Source organism: Sinohyriopsis cumingii, chromosome 1 (genome assembly GCF_028554795.1).
Source record: "Sinohyriopsis cumingii isolate HCF-2022 chromosome 1, ASM2855479v2, whole genome shotgun sequence".
Classification (NCBI taxonomy): Eukaryota; Metazoa; Mollusca; class Bivalvia; order Unionida; family Unionidae; genus Sinohyriopsis; species Sinohyriopsis cumingii.
In genome coordinates this window covers 21,724,758-21,746,613 of record NC_142961.1, presented here as the reverse complement: position 1 = coordinate 21,746,613, position 21,856 = coordinate 21,724,758, and the positions used below count along the sequence as shown (strand labels likewise).

At 36.1% G+C, this 21,856-nt stretch overlaps 1 protein-coding gene across 1 annotated transcript in view; it reads left to right on the top strand.

The window, feature by feature from the left end:
• Window positions 1-21,856, top strand: part of LOC149806534 (cysteine protease ATG4C-like) — a 42,207-nt gene that overhangs the window by 8,404 nt on the left and 11,947 nt on the right. Inside the window, exons 3-7 of the mRNA XM_089954214.1 lie at window positions 1,658-1,870; window positions 7,302-7,485; window positions 13,067-13,143; window positions 18,765-19,052; window positions 21,680-21,756. Of these exons, the coding sequence (XP_089810340.1) occupies window positions 1,658-1,870; window positions 7,302-7,485; window positions 13,067-13,143; window positions 18,765-19,052; window positions 21,680-21,756 (839 nt within the window). The remainder of the gene's footprint in view (window positions 1-1,657; window positions 1,871-7,301; window positions 7,486-13,066; window positions 13,144-18,764; window positions 19,053-21,679; window positions 21,757-21,856) is intronic.

Below are 21,856 nucleotides of genomic sequence, written 5' to 3'. Positions count from 1 at the left end.
TTGAATCCACGATGCAAGTAATTCCATTGAAATGATGCAAACACAGATTTAAAATATTCAGTAATTTTGTCACGGGTCATATAGGTCTGAATTAAGTGGAAAAACAGCACAATCACGTAACATTAGTTTGCAGTTTAAGCTGCTGTTGGTAGTGTTCTTGAGCATAAACTTTTTCCCTGCAAGAAGGAAACTTTCATGACATAGTAAACGTGTTCCAGTCATATTGGAACATGAAAAAAAATTTATCAGATTCCATTGCTTTTATTTAAGTTTGGTACTGACTTCCTTTGAAGAAAAGCTTTGTTTTTATTGAAGATTGTAGTCAGCTTTCTTTGATGAAGGGTGCTTGCATTTTTGAAGTCACCACTAAAGGACATCTTTGGAGAACCAAACAAATGCCCGTTTCTCATTGTGGTGGTAACATGAAATAATTGTATTGCATGATTGAGACTGATTTTTTTCCATTTGCTTAGTACATTTTCATAACAAGCGATGCTTCAGATTTAATGTTTTCTTTGAAATTTCTGCAAACTAGTTTGTCTGGACACATTTTTAAAAAAAGAACTGGCTGTCGTTTGGTTGATTGTAGTTACTGAGTTGCTCTTCTTCCCTGCCTATCGAATAGACCAACACGTTGTTTTGTTTTGTTTTTGGTTGTTTTTTTGCATTAGTGGTAGCGGAGTGATGCTGCCTTCCACGAATGCTTCCAAAATTTAACAAAGGGTCTATGGACGATAGAGACGAGGTGTTCTGGTCTGATGACACTGATTACTAAAGAAAATGTGAATGTTCTGATTGATTTAATTCTGAGTGAAAAGAAGAGGAATTTTACTTACCATCTACATACCAATCTTTTTGTGTAAGATAATTAATTTTTATCAAGTTTGTGGCTTTCTTTCGTGGGGCCTCTGAATTTCTCCACTCCAAACCAGTGGTTGTATATACAAGTTTAAACAGCCAACAATGTTGCCAATTAAAAAATTGCCAGATGGTGTATTTTGCCACCAATAAGGAAACAAATCACAATTGTGATTCCGGAATAACTTTTTTACATTGTTTTCCTACTTTTAAGAATGATATTATTTTCCATATACGAGAAAAATACATATATATAAAATTTCGGGAACCAAACACCATAACTGTGTTATATCCAAATTAATAAAGTTTAAAGTCATAAAATTACAGTTTCTTACAACCTTGTTTTGGTTCAGTTCTGTGGCAAGTTTTGTTAAAAGCCAAGTTAGATGTTTATCTGAATTTCTAAGGCATTGTTCATAGTAGATTAATAGGACTTAATTTTATGGTCAGATGGCTTTGGTTTATATTTAAATATAATGTAACTTTCTTGGGCATCATTCATGCAAGTCATGCATTTCACTAAATATATTTCAACTTCCAAACACCAGATACAGTCAACGGTAAATCAGCCCTTTGACCACAAATATGGCAGCTGATGGCATTTGGGAACTATCTATAGGTGAAATTTTTTTTCTTCTAATTCCATTATGTTTCAGTACAATAGTGGAAGGACATACATGTACTATTACCCTGTCCATTCAATAAGCCTTGGTTAAGGTTTGCAGTAAGTTAGTTTTTTTTTAAATGGGTGGGTCTCCATGTTCCATAAGTACATTTTTAATTTTTTTTTTTATATCAGATGAAGAGCCATCCCCAGGCAAAAGGCTACATTCTCCTCCAGGCATGGAGCTGTTCCGTCGTGATTTTACAAGTCGGATCTGGTTCACATACCGAGAGGGTTTTCCATCCATCCCTGGCACAAAGCTGACAACAGACTGTGGTTGGGGTTGCATGCTGCGGAGTGGTCAGATGATGCTAGCGCAAGCCCTCCTCATTCACTTTCTGGGAAGAGGTGATGTTATTGCTGCTATATTGATCTTCATCTAACATTTTCTTACTGCTCACTTGTGTCTTTGTTATGTTTATTGTTGGATCCTTTTTAAAGTAAAATTATTCTTTAAGTATAATTAGTTTTATTAATGTACATGCTGTATACATTCCATACACTATTCACTCAGCATAGTTCAAATTGGTGATGTTAGTTTCATTTAATATTTGGAGTGCAAAATATCTTACTTACAGGAAATACATTTTTTGAAATTATTTGATATACATATCTCCCTCAATAACTTGCACACAAAAAGGGACTAAGAAATAGAGACTGCAGCATGAGTGAGGGTGCAAGTTGTGGAGGTACTTTTGAAAAATTAAGGGTTGGAGATTAACAGTGTGAAGAGATAGAGACAGAGGGACAGAGACAGAGAAAGTGGGTGGGTTGGTAAATGGTTTCATAGTTTATAATCCTGTCTGTCTTATAATCTATCATCTAATGTCCATCCATCTATCAGTTAGTAAAATATCGATGCTGTGACTTCATTGCAAGTAATACCACAAAATTTCAGTTCAGCCTTGAATAAACTTGTGAGTGCCAGTGGGAATTTTAAGTTCACCACAAACTTTGGGTCATGCTTCTCCATAATGAACTCTATGCATGACACTAAGCCTTTCATGCATCAGGTACACCTTTCACTTGGTACAATGGAGTGCCTTTAGAAAGATGGTCACTTTAACAAAGCCATATTAATCCATTTTTTTGTTGTTGAATATTTGATGATAAATCACAAGTCTCTGCATCCTATTGATTAAATATGACATAAACCATTTCAGGGTAAAGCCTTGATCAGTTGCAGATTTTACATTTTTGGAACAGTATTTCATGAAGATCATAGACCAGAAGAGCTTATGGGATGGTCTATTGTCCATCATCTAATGTCCATCCATCCATACATTAGTACAAGATATTGCTACTCCTTTCAAAGCTGCTAGGAGGATGGCCTTGAAATTTCACACATTCATTCTGTGTGGGAGGTCTAGGCCCTTCATGTTTATGTTTTCTGCTCATTATACTTACAGGTTTCAACTATGGACAAAGCACAGAAATGGACTTCAAAGGATGATGACATCATAAGTCTTTAGGCTGACCTTTTATCCGCACAGGATTAATTGGCAGAAAAGGGGGACAATTCAATTTCTCTCCCTTCAGCCACAAAGCGCCAGAAATCAACATCAGAAATAGCCTGGGCACCCAAGTTACCTCCTCCAGACCCAATGTTACTAGCGATTTCTATTGGACTTGACTCTGTTTCTCTTGCAGAACAATGAGGGAAAGAACTTTACAAACAGCCATCACTTCCATCTCAATCTACATATATATGGACAGGTTTGATGGATCAAGCATCCTGTAATCTGTCCCAACATTACGAGTCAGATGATACCCCACCTGCATAGCCTATTTCTGTTGCAACTGGCCTAGGCCATGTTTGAGTGATCAGGAGCAGTAACAACATCCTTTTTTTAGGGCTCAATCATACAACACCCCTTATACCAGTTCATCAGAATAGATCTTTGTTGACATACTGAAAGATCGCTCCTCATGACTCCCATCCTACACAATGCCCTGTTTAGCTCCTCACACTTCTACAGACATCACCTCACAAATCTCTCAACACCCTGCCATGGGAAGAGTCTCCCTTCTCAGTGATTGTCTGGAGGTCATGGTTTCTAATTAGAAACATACTATGAGTTTCGTGGGCGGCTGATCTCGTCATTCTTCAGACTCACCACATACCCCTAAGGACAGTGATGTTTGTTCTCAAGGAATGTGATTGCTTCTGGACTATATGATGTCATGTGAAGATTCAGCCTTCTGGGCCCCCATTGAGGACATATTCTGCCTTTTACCCTTCGAGTTTTGCACACCTCCCCCTACACTAACACCAAACTGGACTAGAGTACCAGCTGCTGTTGATCTTAAGACAAAGAAGGAAGAGCCTGCGTTTAAGTTACTACCACAGTTAGGGAGAGTTACAGACATTCTGAACTGTCTTCACCACCAATTGCAGGATCTAAGCATTAATAGACTTTTCTTTATGTAAAACCGCCTTCCAATGGTGTTTCTACTTTTGTCACACACTAACCTTTCACTTGGAAACCCCCAGTAATAGACTGGGATATTGCTGCTTTGGGGATGTCCAAACATCACTCCATACATATAGGAACAAGTGGCCTTTGACGTTACTCAACAGTTAGGGCACAATATTGTCTCTGAGGGCTCTCTACTGGACTTTATTCCATGGCAATTTTCCAACAAGTGGAACATAGCCTCTCTCCTCCCACTTCAACTTCTACAGGACATGCATGGGAGTCGGTATCATGCATGGTTTTAAATAGGACACTCCAACACACCTTGGACCATGCTGTCACTGCCCCTACTAATCTACAGTTGGTTGAATGGGACTCACAGCCTCCACCTTTCTAAAGGTCCACCATAAAGCCAGACTGCAAACACAGCCTTCATCATCCAACCCCATTGTTTAACAGTCAGATTGAAGAGGTTCAGAAAGAGGCCACCAAAGAAATAAATTTCCCTAACCTGCCACTACAGCATGATTACAGGGATATTACAGGAAATAGTAAACCTCTGGAAAACAGTCCTACCAGAGATCCATTCAACACAAATCAAAGCTAATAAAACATAGAGGGGATCCTTTCATTTCTCCCCTTGACAGTCTCCTCCTACTTTAAAAATGACACAGTCTCCAATCTGCCCTTTCCAAATATCCTGGTAGGTGGAAGACTTATTTTCTTTGCTGCTGATCGGGACAAAATTTTCACAACGATTCTTCGACTTGGCAAGTGGTTCACGAGGGACTCGGCACATGTTTCACACTCCTCCACCACTGTCCAGAGTTCTGACATTCACCAGCATCCCATTGGATCCACTCAAAGACAGCACATTGCAGCAGGAACCTTCTTCAGAAAAGGGTGGTAGAACTTGCTTGAAATACTCTCTCTCCAAGATTCTGTTTAAGACTTTTCTTGGTTCCAAAGGCAAACAGCACTCTGCACCCCATCATCAACCTCAGCGCCCTCAGTCTCTTCATTCACACTCCTTGGTTCTCAATGGAAACACCACAGTGCATTCTAAGTGTCATTCAAGAGGGAGACTTTGCCATCAGTGTGGACTTTAAAGACACTTTCCTCCATGTCCCTTTTCATCAGGTTTCCAGGAGGTCCCTACGGTTTGCCTACAATGACATGGTATACCAGTTCAGGGCTATCCCATTCAATATCAACCTCTGGGTCTTCACTTGTCTTATGAATCAAGTCATAGTGCATGTCCGGACCATTGCTAAGGCGCCAACATCAAGTTACATGGATGACATCTTACAGAAACATCAGGTGAGTTCTATTTTACATCATGACATGATAACTCTTGTCACATCACTTACCAATCTGGGCTTTCTCATCATTGAGGACAAATCCGACCTAGTACCCGCCCAACATTTTGTTCAACTAGGTATGGAATTCAATACACAGGAAAACATGGTTCGTCTTCCTTAGGATGGGCACTGAAAATCCGAACATGGTGGCTTCTTTATTTTTGAGAACCCTATCAGGACGGGAATTTTTTTGCCGCGCTGGTTTACTCATTGCAGCAGGGGACATCCTTGTCCTAGGTTGCCATTTTATGCACACATTACAAATGCATCTTCTCTCTCAATGGAAACCCAAAGTTTGCCCACTGAACCAACCTCTGACCATCTGCTCATAGCTGAGACACCATCTGCAGCATTGGAGCAGCCTTTCTTGGCTCACGGCAGGTATACCTCTGCACATACCACCTCCTGAGATTACAATTTGTACTGATGCCAGCACAGAGGTCTGGGGAGCCCACGTCCTACAGTCATTTTGAGAAGCCATTGGTGCATAGTCTCCCCATGAATGTCTTCTGCACATCAGTCTTCTGGAAATGATGGCCATTGTGAAAGCCTTTCACTGATGGCAGGAACGCCTCTCTGGCAAGGGAGTCCTGATTCTGTCCAACAATTCTAAAGTAGTGACTTATTTCAAACTGTCTCATCCTGGATCAAATGGGAAATAACCCTGGCAGAAATTAACTTTATGCATCTCGGCTCATGATGTTAGGGCAGTTGCCACCAGCCTAGCATTCAAATGAAACTGTTTGTCTACATTCTTTAGCTTTTATCTCTTGAGATCTGTCATCCCAAAGGGTCCAATTTGATATGGTAGGACCTATCTCAGCAGCTCAGCAGGTCACACTTTTAGGTTGATTGATGGCTTCTTAAAGATGTGGCTTCACAGCTTCTTCTGGATTTTGGGGGAAATTGTTTTCCCTTTTGAAGCCATGCCCCGACAGATGGAGTCTCCTCCATTCGGGTTACCTAGAAGCTGTCTTTCTTACCTTAGGTGACCGGATTCTATTCTGGGGCCCCTCTACCTCTTGCCTATTCTCTTAAGGTATTACAATTGGGTAATATATTCGAAGAAGAAAGCAAGTTTTCTTAGTAAAATATGAAAATAATTACCCAATCATAATACACATGCACCCTCCCATCATCTCCACAGTTGCATCCATAAGGAGTGTGTCTTCTGCTCCAGGTATAACTGAAATATCCTTACTCATTGCCATCAAGTCTTATAGGTAAGGGAAGATCACTCTGCACAACTGCCACATGTGTCAGCAGACAACTTTTAGCTCTCTTTTGCTAAAAGTAGTATCTGGGAGGGGTAGATTTGCAAGGTAGTGGTAGTTCTCCTATGGTATTATGATTGGGTAAGTATTTTCGAAGAAACATACTTTACAAAGAAAAATTAGTTTTTATATATATGCCATTTCATAAATTATATTTGTCGGAGAGAGTGGGGGAGAGAAAGATTTAAGATACATTGGAATTGAATTTAAACAAAATTATTTAATTACACACACACAATGGAGTGTTAATTTTTTATGCATAGTTTACAACATTTTAAGCCATATATACTAGCTTGTAAGAGAACACATACCCATAACTGCTGTCACATAATGTGCTGGCAGATCACAATCTTTGTTGTTTGTTTATCCAGTGGCAGGTCTGTGCAATTTGTAATTGGATCTGACTTGGAAGCAAGTATATAAAGTATTTAGTTTATTCAGTATTCATGCAGGCTGCTCACTGTCGATATCAGTAGTCATCTCATTGTGTCATTATCTCATATCTTAAAATAAAATCAATAATTTATAAATTGGATTGATTACAAATAAATTGATAGAAAAAGTAGAGCTTAGTTTTGGTTAGGATGTATAATTTTAATTTTTGCAATATTTCTTATTAGAGATTTTATTCTATTCATCAAATACCATACAAAATGTGCCCAGAAAGGAAAACCTGAACTATTGTAGAACCAAATGTATTCAGTGAGTTTTTACATTTATGGAACAGATTGGGGATTACATGAGCAGAAGAAAGATGAGGAGACTTTCTACAGACAGATAATTGCATGGTTTGGTGATTCCATCAGTGACCAATGTCCATTTTCTGTCCACAAGATGGCAGAGGTTGGCAAGAAATATGGCAAGCAACCAGGAGAGTGGTATGGACCCTCCACCATATCATACATTCTCAGGTGAACAGGGACAGAATGAGACAAGAAAAACATTAATATACTATAATTGCTATTGATAATGCCACTTAGTGGTAGAGGCCATATGAGGGCTATTCCATTTAAGCATACCACTACCCCACGGACAGCAAAATAAAAAAACTTGCATGCATGGTCATCAATAAACAATAATCACTTCTGTGCCATATCATATCAAAAGATGCATGGGCATGGGTGTCCAAAATTCTCTGCTATGACTGGTGGTGGTAAAAAAAATCACTTCTATGGGTGGCCACCCATTTTTGAATGTGCCTTCCCCCCCCACCGGGGTATGTTTAGATGGAATAGCCCTGAGTCATTTTCAGTGATTTTTTATGAGGAAAGACTGCATTAGTGACAGCAGTAGTAATAATGCTGTATATATGGGTTTGGGCAGTTCATAAAAGAAGTCTAATAAGTGGTCATACATAATTCCATTTCTATTGACTGACCTGGAGTTGATTAAAAAATTGAGTGCCATCGGATTTTACACAGATGAGACAGTTTGGTGATGATACACTTGATATGTGCACAGGAGCCAATTATGAATAAAAGCAATTATTATCAGCAAATGGATAATTGGGTTTTGGGTGGGGCTAAACATAATAGCAGTGGGATTAATGTGTAAAAATAACAGCAATATTTAAGGAAATTTATTTATTTGACATTTGTTACCACTTTATGGTCTTAAACTAAATAGTGGAGAGAACAAAAACCTGCAAGTTTTGTAAAAGATAACAAATAGTTAAATTACCTAAGTTATAAAAGATGATTTTTTTTTTTAGTGGAACTTTCTACATAAGTCCGAAAGAATCGAATGTTTCAAATGAATTCCATGTCTTCAACGGTGCTGATGTGCCATGTCTTGATGTATCACAATGGCATTGTCTAGAACTCATTTGAATAAATTCACAAAGTCCCAGAATGATAATTAAGTCCAAAAAGTAATGTGAGTACTTTCTAAGTCAGATGAATAATTCAAGCAAATGTTTTATCTCCAATTAGATCCTCTGTTTGAGAGAATATACAATTTCGTCACCACGGTCGATTTTTTGTTTGTGTTGGAAGAGCTGGAAATGAGTGCTCATATTCACATAATAACTGTTTCAATTCACTCTTCTCTTGTGGCTGTAGAAGTTTCTTGTCCAGATTCTCTAATATTTCTGAATTCCAAGGAAATGTTAAACCGAAGTGATGACAGTTCAGTTGCATGCCATCATTTCAATCCTTAATGTGTGGGACAGGTACAACTAGATTGATTGATTGAATAACAGAGCTATCTCTATCAACATACTCCTTTAACATATTTATGTGGCAGAGTTGTTTCTGTTTCCTCTTTTCATGATGATATAATTTGAATCACTTAATTTCTTTTAATTGTATAAGGACCATACTATTTACCCTGAAGAAGCTTTTAAGGTATGGGGTAGAGAGCCAGAACTTGATCACCAGGCTGGAAACTCCTTTCATTGTATTTCCATCATACCATAACTTCATTTTTGATAGATTGATAATTAGTTCTTACTATTTCACAAGCCTTTGACAACTTGTATTTGAAATCATAATCTAGAATATTAATCTCTGAGTCTTCAGTTTGAAAGAAGTTTCTCTTTTAGTAACTTAAATGGTTCATAGTATGTTCAAAAGCTATTTCAAATGGACCTAATGATTCTTGAATGATTCCCTAACAGCAGATAACAGTAAATGAACACCCTCATCACAATCTTTTCCAGTATCAAAGCAATATGACCAAATCTTATTCTTGGAAGCCTGATGAATCAATCTTTATATTGACTTTCAGGGTGATATGCAGAGGTCTTAAATTCTTGGATACCTAATTCATACATAATTTGTTAGAAAATCCTAGATGTAAAATTTGAACCTTGATCAGATTAGACCAATTTTGGATGGCCAACATGTGTTGAAACCTTTATCAAAGGTTTTACTATGCCTTTAGTTTTAATATTCCTCAAAGGAATTGCCTCTGGATCTTATTGACACACATCTTATAGTCTACAAGGATAGACACAGTCTACTGTTATTTTGCTAATTGGTTTGTCAGATGCAGGAATAGCTTGAAGATGAGCCTTAGGTATCTTCTGATTGGGTATTCCTACCATTTAACAAGTGTAACAAGATCTACAGTAATTCGCAACATCACTTTTAATTTCCAGCCAGTATAAATGATTCAGAATTTTGTGAAGTCTTATTGACTGCTGAATTACAAGCCATGTGAGTTTCATGGGCTAAACTATGAATTTCCCATCTATGCGACTTAGGAGCACCAGTTTGATAGCTCACAGACCACTCATCACCAGTGGGTACTTTAGATGGTCTCATAAAGACTCCATTTTTCACAAAGTAACAAGTTGGTACTTGTTTTGGCTTCAGTTTTGCTACTTTCTCTCAGAAACAAGCAGTCAATCTATGGATCTCATTCCTGCTCTACAACAGCTGATTGTGTTTTGTAACCCTGATTAGAATGGAGAGAATGAGTAGCAAAATGAGGATCACTGTGATCAATAGCTTTTGATTGATCCATACCTGGAGCAAGAGAGACCTCATCAAAAGACTCGCCAATAAATGTATCAGCTAAAGGAATAATTTTCTGATCAAATTAATTCTCAACTTCTTTTTGGCAAAATTCTAGTAACTGTAAAAACAGGGTATAAAACAGGGATTGAATAATTTCTTCTCCAGCACCCAAGGCTCATCCTAAAATGCTTCACTTAGATGGGAATCTTGGTTCATTCTTATCAATCTCACAATAGAATTGCCAGGAATCGAGATACTCCATCATCTGCATTCAGCAACCACGATGGCAGGTGTTTCATCCAAATCCAGAGTTACAGAACCTACATGTCTAAATTTTATTAAAATACGCCCTTAAGAACAGACTGTTCACACACCATGTGGTGGAGAATCCCTCAAGTGAGATGGCTATCCACTTTGGAGGCATAAGAAGGCAATGGAACATCTCACTGGAGTGTACGAGAGCACTTTATACCTATGTAGGCATTCATACCACAGATGCTAATTTCCTATGGGTCTTTGATAAGAAACAGCACCAGTCACAATTAAACCTAACAGGCACACTCTGTTGTCATGGAAGAGAAGATATAAGAGAAACCAAAGACCAGTCCTGGGTCCTTAGCTATGTGGAATTTATTATCGGCATTTACCGGGCTGAAAAAGACACCATTTTGCTCTCAAGAGCCTAATTAGTTCACCTTTCATATAATTCCTGCCTCTTCACAGTTTTGGCAATCGCTAGGCAAAATTAGCGAATACATTTCATATTGGTGAACTCATCTGCATGCATTGGATCAGTATCAGTAATGAAGTCCCATGCTTTTAATTGCCAAAAACAGGTTGAATTGATGGATAATCAGATATTGGTAATTGTGCCTGTCTACTCTGGACACTTCCTCTCAATGTCATCTACAGGAACCACTACAAGCTCTGCAGTGGTATTTCAAGAAGAATGAGCTGTTGCATTTAGGGAGATCATAACTCTTTTGCCTTCAAAGAAAGGAAGGATGATAGAGGCATATCGACACTGACACTGTCATCTTGAAAAAGTGGGCCATGTATTCCACATGTAGGGCTAAACCCACGCCAATGATTTTTTTGTTGGATATTGGCTCAGGAAGTTAGGACAGTCACCACAAACATTGCATTTGAGGGAAACTGTTATCCATGGCGTGGGATGGAGGTCTGAGTAGAGTTCTCCAGTTTTTATCAGAAATCTTTCATCCTAAAAGGCTCAATTCAGTCAGTAGACACCTTTATTAGTTGTGCACAAGGCTACTTTTCTAGGTCATTTGATAGCTTTATATAGACTTCATGACTCACACTGGATTTTCTAGAGGGAAAATATTTTTCCCTTTCAAAGCTACTCTCTGACATATGGAGTCTATTTTCAGGTCGAATTATATGGAAGCAGTCTTACTTACCTTAGGGCACTGGAGATTTTCTCTCTTTCTCCACCTCTTACCTATTCCTCTCAAGTATTATGATTGGGTAATGTATTTGAAGAAGAAACTTATTTTCCTTGTGAAATATAGTTTCAATAATACTTAACCAATCATAATGCACATACACCCTCCCAGCCTCCTTGCAGTTATATCCATGTAGAAAGCTTACCTTACACTCCAGTAGTAACTGATAAATTAAGAGGATTTGGTGCCAATCCCAGTATCAAAGGGAGGTCACTCTTAACTGCCAACTAGATAGGCAGATAACTTTTAGCTATTTAGAAAAATGTTTTAATCTGGGAGGGCTGGATTTGTGAGGTAGTAGTAGTAGTTCTCATAAGGTATTATGATTTTGTAAGTATTATCGAAGAAACGTATTTACTAACAAAAGTTAGTTTCTTCTTTCCATCTAGTTTTTTTTAAAATTTCAATTTAATTACTTTCATTTCAGGGTTAGATAGAGGTTTACTACTTAAAGCCAAAGCACTTAAATCAAAAATATTCTTTTCCACCAAATATTGTATTAAAATAGTTTTAATTTCCTGTTTTAACCAAGATGCTTTTATGCCTAAAATAGAATAGTGGCTGGTGAGCTCCAGCAACTCATCCATTTTTAAACATTCTACCCATTTTGTGTTGGATCAGAAACAACTTTAGATGATATTGAGAAGCTTTTTGGTTTCAATATGTGAAATCAAAAGACTTGGGACTGAGAAAATTCTGAAACAAAAATGAATTTAAATATAAAAAGCATTGAATTTCTCTCAAATATTTTTCAAAAGTTTGTGTCCCTTATGAGCCCCCAATTTCTGTTATGACTCTTTGGTCTTAAACTAAGTAACAGAAAGAAACAGAACCAATAAGTTTTGTAAAACTTAGCAAATAATTTAATTATGTAAGTTATAAAATTAAAAGAGGAACTTTAGTAAAAGTTATGAATTGAGTCCAAAAATTAAATGAAGTCTCGTTCCTATAGAACCACCTTACAGTATTTAATATATGCTTGTTTGTGACCTAAGAGCAAGAATTTTAGCACTTAGAATTCATAATTTCTGCGTCAACATAAAATAGTAAAACCTGCCTGGACAGCATGAAATTTTAAACTTTTGTCAACAAAGAACATAATAGTGACCTTTAATGTAAACTCTTTCATGTGAAGAATGCCTGGTTCATATAGATGTTTTCATCAGTTGTTTCCCAAATGATTGTAGTCTCAACATTGATAGTACATTGTTCTTTTTCAGAAACTTAATATTGTTTCATTTCTCCACAGTTTTTTGCATCTTATTCTATGCTTAACAAAAATGTGTTGCTCCTTATGCATTGTCATAGAACATATTGGGAACATTTTTATTACTTCATTTAATATTAACTTACAAAATATTGTAATCATTAGGGAAAAAAACATTTAATATGAATTGTTACAGCTTTTCAGTCTTTAAATAAGGAGATATGTTTCACATTTGAATCTTTGTGAGAGAGAGACACCTGTCCAAGATTTACAGATTTGTTTTTATTAAAAAATTTTATTGTTCTATATATTTGAAAAGAAATGGACTAATTTGTCTTTATGTTATTTTTATTTTTAGAGATGCTTTGATGAATTCATGTAAATCTCAGCCAGTTCTGTCTAAACTTTGTGTATATGTGGCGCAAGACTGTACAGGTAGGTAGATCATTAAGTGAGACTTGTGTTATGGCCTAATTGACATGTTTCCTATCAATAATGATGAAAAGACAAAAGACAGATAAGGAGTTCTGCTATCATGAGTTGGAAATATCCCTTTTGCAAAGGGTAAGAACTCAGGATTTCTCTTTGACTTACGTGCGATAGTCTATGATTCTCAGAAATCAGTTTAGGACATCCCGTTTTTTTCTTCAGAAGTGGTACATAATTAGCATGGGGACTCGGGACATGGCTATCTGTGCTAAAATCATGTAAAACAACTTGTGAACCAGTGGATTTGGTTTCCTTTTGATAATTGTCCCCAGTATGCCTATCATGATATTTAAACCAGTGCCAGTTGGGTTCTTGTTTCTTTTAACATATTATTTTTTCTTTCTTTTACCTCTACCATTCTAGTGGTTTGTGGTTAGAGCGTCTGCCTTATGAGCAGAGGTCACTGGTTCAAACCCTGCCGAGTCATACCAAAGACTTATAAAAATGGTACTAACAGCTGCCTCGCTTGGCACTCATTGTTAAGAGGTTATTGTTAGGACTGGTCGACCTGGTGTCAGGATGATGTGACTGGGTGGGACATAATGCTACATGATGCCCCAGTGTTAGTCATCACCATAAACGGCCACACTGCAGACATCTTAGCGATATGATTGAAAAATTGTTAAAGTTACATTAAAAGTACAACTCACACGCACACACACACTTTCTTTTACCTCAAGGTAATTTATTTTTTAATTAACATAGTATATTTATCTATATATCTGTCTGTCCATCTATCTGTCTGTCTATCCATCTATCTATCTATCTATCTATCTATCTATCTATCTATCTATCTATGTATCCATCCATCCCTCTTTTGTTTAGCTATTAATAAGAGCAAGAATATATTTTCAACCTATTTGAAAGTCAAATATTTCTTTCAAATCCAAATTTGTTTGTCTCATAGTTTTATTATATTACAGTGGGTAATTGGTATGCTATATCAGCAATTAAAAATTAAAGAATCATTACTGTCATTTAATAAGTTCATAAAGGAAACCAACACTGATCTTGGTATATTGACTTTCCTTAGTTTCATTGCATTGGCTCAGGGGATTGAAATGAAATAATGATCCACTTGTGAGTATCAGGGTTGAATAAAATATAACAGCTGAGGGCTGTTTAAAACACTACTGTACTATTTGTGCTTTTGACTCTGTATAAAGGTCATCAGGTTTTGTGCTCTTTTATGAAAATCTGAATAATTTTCTAAGTAGAATCAAGCTATATATGTTGATCTTAGAAAAGAAACAAAACAATAGAGAAAAAAGTGTTATGTGCTGCAGTATTGCATCATGAGCATCTCCATAGCTGCCAACCCTCACGAATTCGATGTGAATTTCATGACTTTTTCAGCGATTCACAGACTCACGCCGCAAGCCAAAAATTCACGAAATTCTCCAATTCTCAATTATTATAAATCTTTAATAAAATAACTGGTTTCCCGTTAAGCGCTAGTCATGATATTCGCAGTTGCCTAAATGGTCCGGTACTGCTAGTCGCGATATTAGTAGATCTACAGCCAATTAGTACAGTTGGCCCGAGAGCAAGCATTTTAGCCTATTTTAATCTCTATGTATAAGAGTAGTTTTACGAATGCTTTTGAGAGAAACTGGGGCCTAACTGGAATTTTGCTCCGTGCATGTGTCACCAACACTGATTTGATTTACCGTTCAGCATCGCATGTAAGATCTTGAAAATGTCTTCACCACCAAGGAAAAAGAAATGTATTGCTCAAAAAGTGAAGTTTAATTTGGAATATAACAAAAATTGGCAGTTCATTCTGCCATTAAACATTGATATACACCATGCTTTTTGCACTCAGTGTGCCATTGCAGAGATGATGTGAGGAAGCACATTGGTTGCAAAAACCACGTAGAAATTGGGAAAATTAAGAATTCGCAGATTTCAGCTCTGGAATATTTTAAGCCATTGGCGGAAGACATGCGAGCTACCAATGCTGAAGCATTGTGTGTGAGTTTTCTTGTCGAACACAATCTACCTTTATCAGCTGGAGACAATGCTTAATATTTGTTCCGACAAATGTTCCCTGACTCGAAAATCACTTCCAAATTTTCCTGTGGAAGAACCAAAAGTGCTGCAGCAACTGTACATTCCACACAACAACAGTGACAGCGAAAGAGTATTTTCTCTAGTGAGGAAAAATAAGACAGACTTTAGGGCCTCCTTAGCTGCAGAAAATTTGTCAGAAATTTTAGTCACCTAGATCAACCAGCAGGCAAGAAGCCTGAACTGTTTAGAAAACAAATTTACGTTCAAGCAGTTGAGGAAGTTCAAGTATGCCACAGTATCATGTCTTGATAAATAAATATTTCTGCATATATATAGTGTTTTAGTTTTATATTGCGATCTTGATATAGTGTAGCATTGACAGTCAGAGTAGATGGAGTTATTGTCATGGTATTTTTCACTAATTCATGTCCAAATTCACGACTTTTTATCCCTATTTTCACTAATTGTGAGCCTGGAAGGTTGGCAGCTATGCATCTCAGGCCACATGCTTTTTTTTGTATATGCATTAATATGATTATGTTAATAAGGACAATGGCTCAGTGGAGTCTAGATGCACAAATTCTTCACATGAGAAAATATAAATATAAAATCATTTGATATTAGTACCTGTATTATCACATTTAATCGATGGATGTCATATGAAAAAATATTTAACATCTTTTATACAGGTAACTTGTAAATTTCATCAGTTCTAATTTGGACAAAGTTCTGTGGTAGGAAATGGTACGATAAAGAACACAGCTCTAATGAAGTATGTAATGATTGAGGAGATTTCTAATTCATGATATTCTTGGATATTTATATTTCTGTCCTGGAAATATGGTAAGTGTTGCTGTTACTGGTACAATGATATGCTACATGGAAATCTTGTGGAATAGCATGTGGACTGATTAATTAATCACTGATTGGTAAGTGTAGTAATTTTCATTTATTTACAATGTTTGATTCAACTGGTGCTGGTTGGGGTTGTTTGACAAAGTTTGAAGAATGCAGGGCAGACATGATACATTTCTGGTTGTTGCTAGCTTTGTGGATGCTCTTGAAAGAGTTTGGATTTTTGTATAGCCAATGATATGTATTGCCTCTGTGTATGGAACAGTGTTTTCTGAAATAGTTCATTCCACAGAGTATTGTGAATTTTATCCTATCTGTAGCTTAGTAAATTTTCAAGTCAGCATCATTAAATCTAGCTAAGAGTACCTAATTCATTTGACACGTATTTTAAACTAATTAATTACTGATAGCTACACTTGGTGACACCAAACCTGAAAATTGACTAAGAAACAGATAGGATAAAATTTGCCATACTGTATATAGTTTCTAGCATAATATCAAATAACTCAACCTCGAGTGCATGTTTGTGTGTCTCTCTCTCAATGTTTTGTATGGTGGGTCATCAAAGCTAGAGAGACCCTTAGTTGCTTTTTGAGTGAATTTCTTTTTGTTATATATCTGTTGTTGTGGTTTTATTTTATAATAACTCTGTCAGGTAAAGCTTAAGACAACAGGGGGTTTCTTGTAAAAAGTAGTTCCTAGCACATGGACACCATGACTGAGATGACCTGACTGAGATAAGAAAAGTAAGGATAGCAAAATAGTTAGATTTCACTGTTGTATGGGTGAGAAAAAAAAATTATTTTTTTTTGTGTCCCAAGATTTATATGCATTTAAAAATTATAGCATTTTCAGTGTCCCAACACTTATAGACATAAAACAAAATAAAGACAAATTCGACAAGATCACCGTAATGCGCCAGTGACCAACTCTTGTTCATTTACTATGACAATGAACTGTTATAAACTACTGTGATTATTTTTATGTTATTATTTTGCATTGCATATTTTCTGATTTTTCAAATGTCACTCAATTTATTGGCACTTAGAGTTTACCAGGCAACTGGTACACTATATAGTGTGTACAGAGTGTACTATATAGTGTACAGAGTGTACTATATAGAGTGTACAGTGTGTACTATATAGAGTGTACAGAGTGTACTATATAGTATACTATTTACAATGTAGTGTACAGAGTGTACTATATAGAGTGTACAGAGTGTATTGTATAGTGTGTACAGAGTGTATTATATAGAGTGTACTATATAGAGTGTACTATGTAGAGTGTACAGAGTGTACTATTGAGTGTATAGAATAATACTTACATGGTGCAAATTGTATATCCTTGTTTATTTCCAAGAATACTAGATCCAGTTTTGTTTTATTCATCATTTTTACCAAATCTAATTCTCCCAAATTTTTAAACAAATTATGTCAATTATTTTATTTAATTTGACCCATGCACTCAAGAATTATCATTTTTCAGCAAAGAATCGATCAAGCTAAGTGATGTAAATCATATGAAATGACAAACATCTTTAATTGTACAAGTCACATAACCAGTATACAGTATATTCCTATAATTGATTGCCATTTTAGTTTTGTGTTTCGGCTTACTGTAACACAAATTCGTAACTTTCAACAGAGTATTCCTTCTTTTTTTAATTTGGACAGCTGGTTGTTTCAGCATTGTGTTTATAATTGGCAGATTTGATTTTTGTTTTCTCACAGAATACCATGCAGTTGTTTGAACCATCAAACTGGTTTGTGAAAAGAGTGATTTTTGCCTGGCAGCAATACCAGTAAACCATTTGTTTTACAACATTAATCCACATGAATTAACTGTTGTAAATTCTGAAGTGGGTTGAGCAGGATGAGATGCCCTGCATAATAGCAGTAGTAAACTATTTAGCCCTCCAAATTATATTGGACTGACTCACCATAGATTATCATTGTCAATCAGTTAAGGCATGATCATTGTCAATCAATTAAGGCATGAACACTTGCATGGTTAATTAGCATGATTGCCTTATCCAAGTAAACGGGTACTACATCAAACCAAACTACGTCAGAGTGTTTAAGATATTACAGTTATTTTCAAAGCATTATTTCTGAATTTTTTTATCGTATTTTGGAGGTATTATTAAAGTTTAGTGCAATATTGCCAATAATTCCAATCCAATCAATGTACTTAAATAAGTGCAAGTCACAGTCTTCAGTGTACATGTGGCAACACCATGATGTAAACATGCTAACAAAATGCAAGCTTTGAACCGAATGCTATTCTTTTTCTTTCTTGCCATACTGGGAGCACAGCTTTAATGAGTTAGATATTTACATTTTCAAGGTAAAAAATACCCATAATTATCCCCAAATGCTAACCTTCAAACTTTGGGGACCATAGATTTAAAGGTATCGAACATAAAAACAATATATTTATCAAATGTTGAATTAATTCTGCAAAGGTGGTCACAGCAACCCAGTTTTTTTATGATAAGTTTTCATCCCAAGATTCGTTTCACTGCAATTTTGACCTCACAATTTGAATAAGAATAAGAATTGAAATCTGGATGGAAAAATGCATGGATGAACAAACAAATAGACCATGCAGAATATATATCTCTTTATCAAAATAGGGGTATACTATTTACACAGGTACAAATGTGACAAAAGTTTTTGATCTACAACTTTGTGTTACAGTATATAAACAGGATATATATGATATGTGCACAAAGCGTCCAAGGACATCAACAGTTGTTAGCAGTTCATCAGATCATGAAATGGAAAAAGGTCCCTGTAAAGATAATGATGCAGATGAAAAAGGTGATTGGGAGCGATCAGTGATAATCATCATTCCAGTGCGACTTGGTGGTGAGGAATTCAACCATGTGTACACACCCTGCATAAAGAACTTGATGGCTCAAGAGTCATGTCTAGGAATCATTGGAGGAAAACCAAAACATTCCCTGTACTTTATAGGCTGGCAAGGTACATGTTCACCTCAGTTTTTATTATTGTGACTCTTATTTACCTTAAGGATGATAAGTGGTGAAATGTTGGAGTATTTACGTGTTAGGTAAAAGTGTATTTTCACAGTTATGGATCTAAGCAATTCAAAACCATGAAAATAAGTATATAGGTTGATGTGAATTTTATGTGCTTCACATAAGCATCTATTCCCAAGTAAGAGTCATTACATGGTAACAGTACCCTGTTGCCAGTTATGCATGTTAAAGATTGTTAACATTTGAATAGGTAAAAACGCTGAGATTCATTTTGTCAGGCACACTGAGGTAAGCATATGTTAGTGAACAAAAATTGCACTGCGATATAATTATTAACGTCACATTGGAATTCTGTCACATAAAAAAAATTGATGAGGCTGATTTACAGTAGGTCATAAATCATTATTGGTTTGCCAACATGTCATGTATTTTTTGTTTGTTTCATCAGTTTCTTTGACACAACCACCCTTGCAATTACTAAAATTGCATGCATTAATGTATCTTCACATTCTTAACATGTAACTTTGGTGGCCATTTGTAACATGTAACTTGAGTGGACATCCTTAACGTGTAACTAAAGTGAACATCCTAACACGAAACTGCAGTGGACATCCTTATGTTGCTAAAGTGAACATCCTTACATTGGACATCCTTAACATCTAACTAAAGTGAACATCATTAACATTTAACTGCAGTGGACATCCTTAACTCATTAACCCCTGGTGCCACATTTGTGGATCAGGAGGTAGTACCCTATTTCCGGGCTCTGATGCATCAGGGTCATTTAAGATACACCAAAATGGGTGATATTACAGAAAAACAAACAGCCATAGCTCTACAAAGATACCAGATAATCTGAGCTTTCTACTCGCATTACAAAATACAGAGGGAAAAACAAATTGTTTTAGACCCAGTTTTTTTACACCAAAAATTTGTCCATTGTCAGAATAAGATTTTGTGTCTGGATTTTAGACTTTTTGGCCTCAATTCTAAGGCAGACTGGACTAAGCTGCACACAGATGGGCAAATCTTTGCAGAAAGTGGGATAAGTTGGGGATTTCGAGTAAAATGTGGCCAGGACAAGAAAATGATGGGTCTAATAAGCAAAAAGATAAAACTTTTACCCTTGTGCACATGCGTGAGATAAATAGCCAATGAAAAATGATGTTTCTAGCATCAGGCCAAACAGAAATCACTTGGATGCAGATTTTTTGGGATGTATTCAGAAGCAGCCCCCAGAATGTGTTCCCTACTCATATTGCAGGCGAAAATGAGAAAACTCTCCAATGGTTAATGAGTTAACATGTAACTGCAATGGATATCCTTAACATGTAACTACAATGGATATCTTTAACATGTAACTGCAGTGGATATCCTTGACATGTAACTACATTGAAACCTGCCATATAAAAGACAAGAACCCTAAAGAGTTCTTTCGAGATCCTCAAAACAAATTTCTACATAATTGTCCTTGATATAATGGACACTTATCTCATATGGACAGAAGACACTGTGCTTTATTCTGTATATAACTTCTCAATGAGTAAGAAAGCATGAATCATGCAGCATTCATTATCCATTCCTTGTCCTTGAAAATTTTGCTATTTTTAATTTTGTTCTCTAAAACTACTTAACAAAATTCAACCAAATTTGCAAGGAAGCATTTTGGCTTGAATGACTTTGTGCACAAATAATGCCAAATTACAATCAAATAAGGCTGCCATTGCTAACAAATAGAGAAACCAATAACTTTTCAAACACTGTTCTGCATAATTCAACCACATGTGACAGAAACATCTTGGTATGAAGATGTTTTAAGTTTATACAATTGACATTGAAACACTGTCAAATAGGCAGCTATTTCTCAAAACAGGAAACCTGTAAATAACTTCTGAAAAATCACTTTACACAATTTGACCCAATTTGACTGTTAATTGCATGAATTCTTTTCTAATCCAAACAAATGATTTTTTTGAGAAAAGACTAGACTGAATTACATAGTATATATCTTGATTCTTTTCTGTTATTATAATTTTTGTTGTAATTTTGCTTCATGTCAACAATCTGAGTGATTGATAACTAATTACACAGTATTTTTTGCTAAAGAGTAGAAATTGAGAGTAGTCTGATTTTTTGGAAATCTTCCTATTCTTCCAACACTTAATTCTATTCTGAGCTCACAAAAAATTTCTGATTGACAAGAAATATTTCAATGTATACACTGTGGAAAATCTGTTCACTTACATACATGCTATCAGAAAAGTGGCATGATGTTTGCTATTGCAGATTTTATTGACTTTATTCTCCAGAACTACTGAACAGAATTTCACCAAATTTTAAAGAAATCATCCTGGCATAAAGGCTATGCAAAATCTGATAATCTGTTGTCAGATATGTATAAAAGTTCAACAATCTACAGAATGGTTAAAATGGTTGGAATCCTGCTACACCTGACGTTTTTGGCCAGTTGGTCTTGTGTTTAATAGGTGGGTGATATCAGGCATGGTTGGGCCTCTTGTTATTTATCCAGGCATGTCAGTTTTAGTTCTTCTTTTACTAATGAGTAAGTGAAGAACTAGAATATGTAATGTGTGTCATTTTTCATTGCAGAAGACAGTTTGATTTATCTGGATCCCCATAAATGTCAGGACTTTGTGGACACCTTACAGAGAGATTTTAGAATCGAGGTAAGAGATATTGTTATCCCTATCCAGATGTCACTGGTACTTAATATCTGTCCATCTTTTTGTCCAACCAACCATCAGATCTCCAACTTAGAAACTAGGT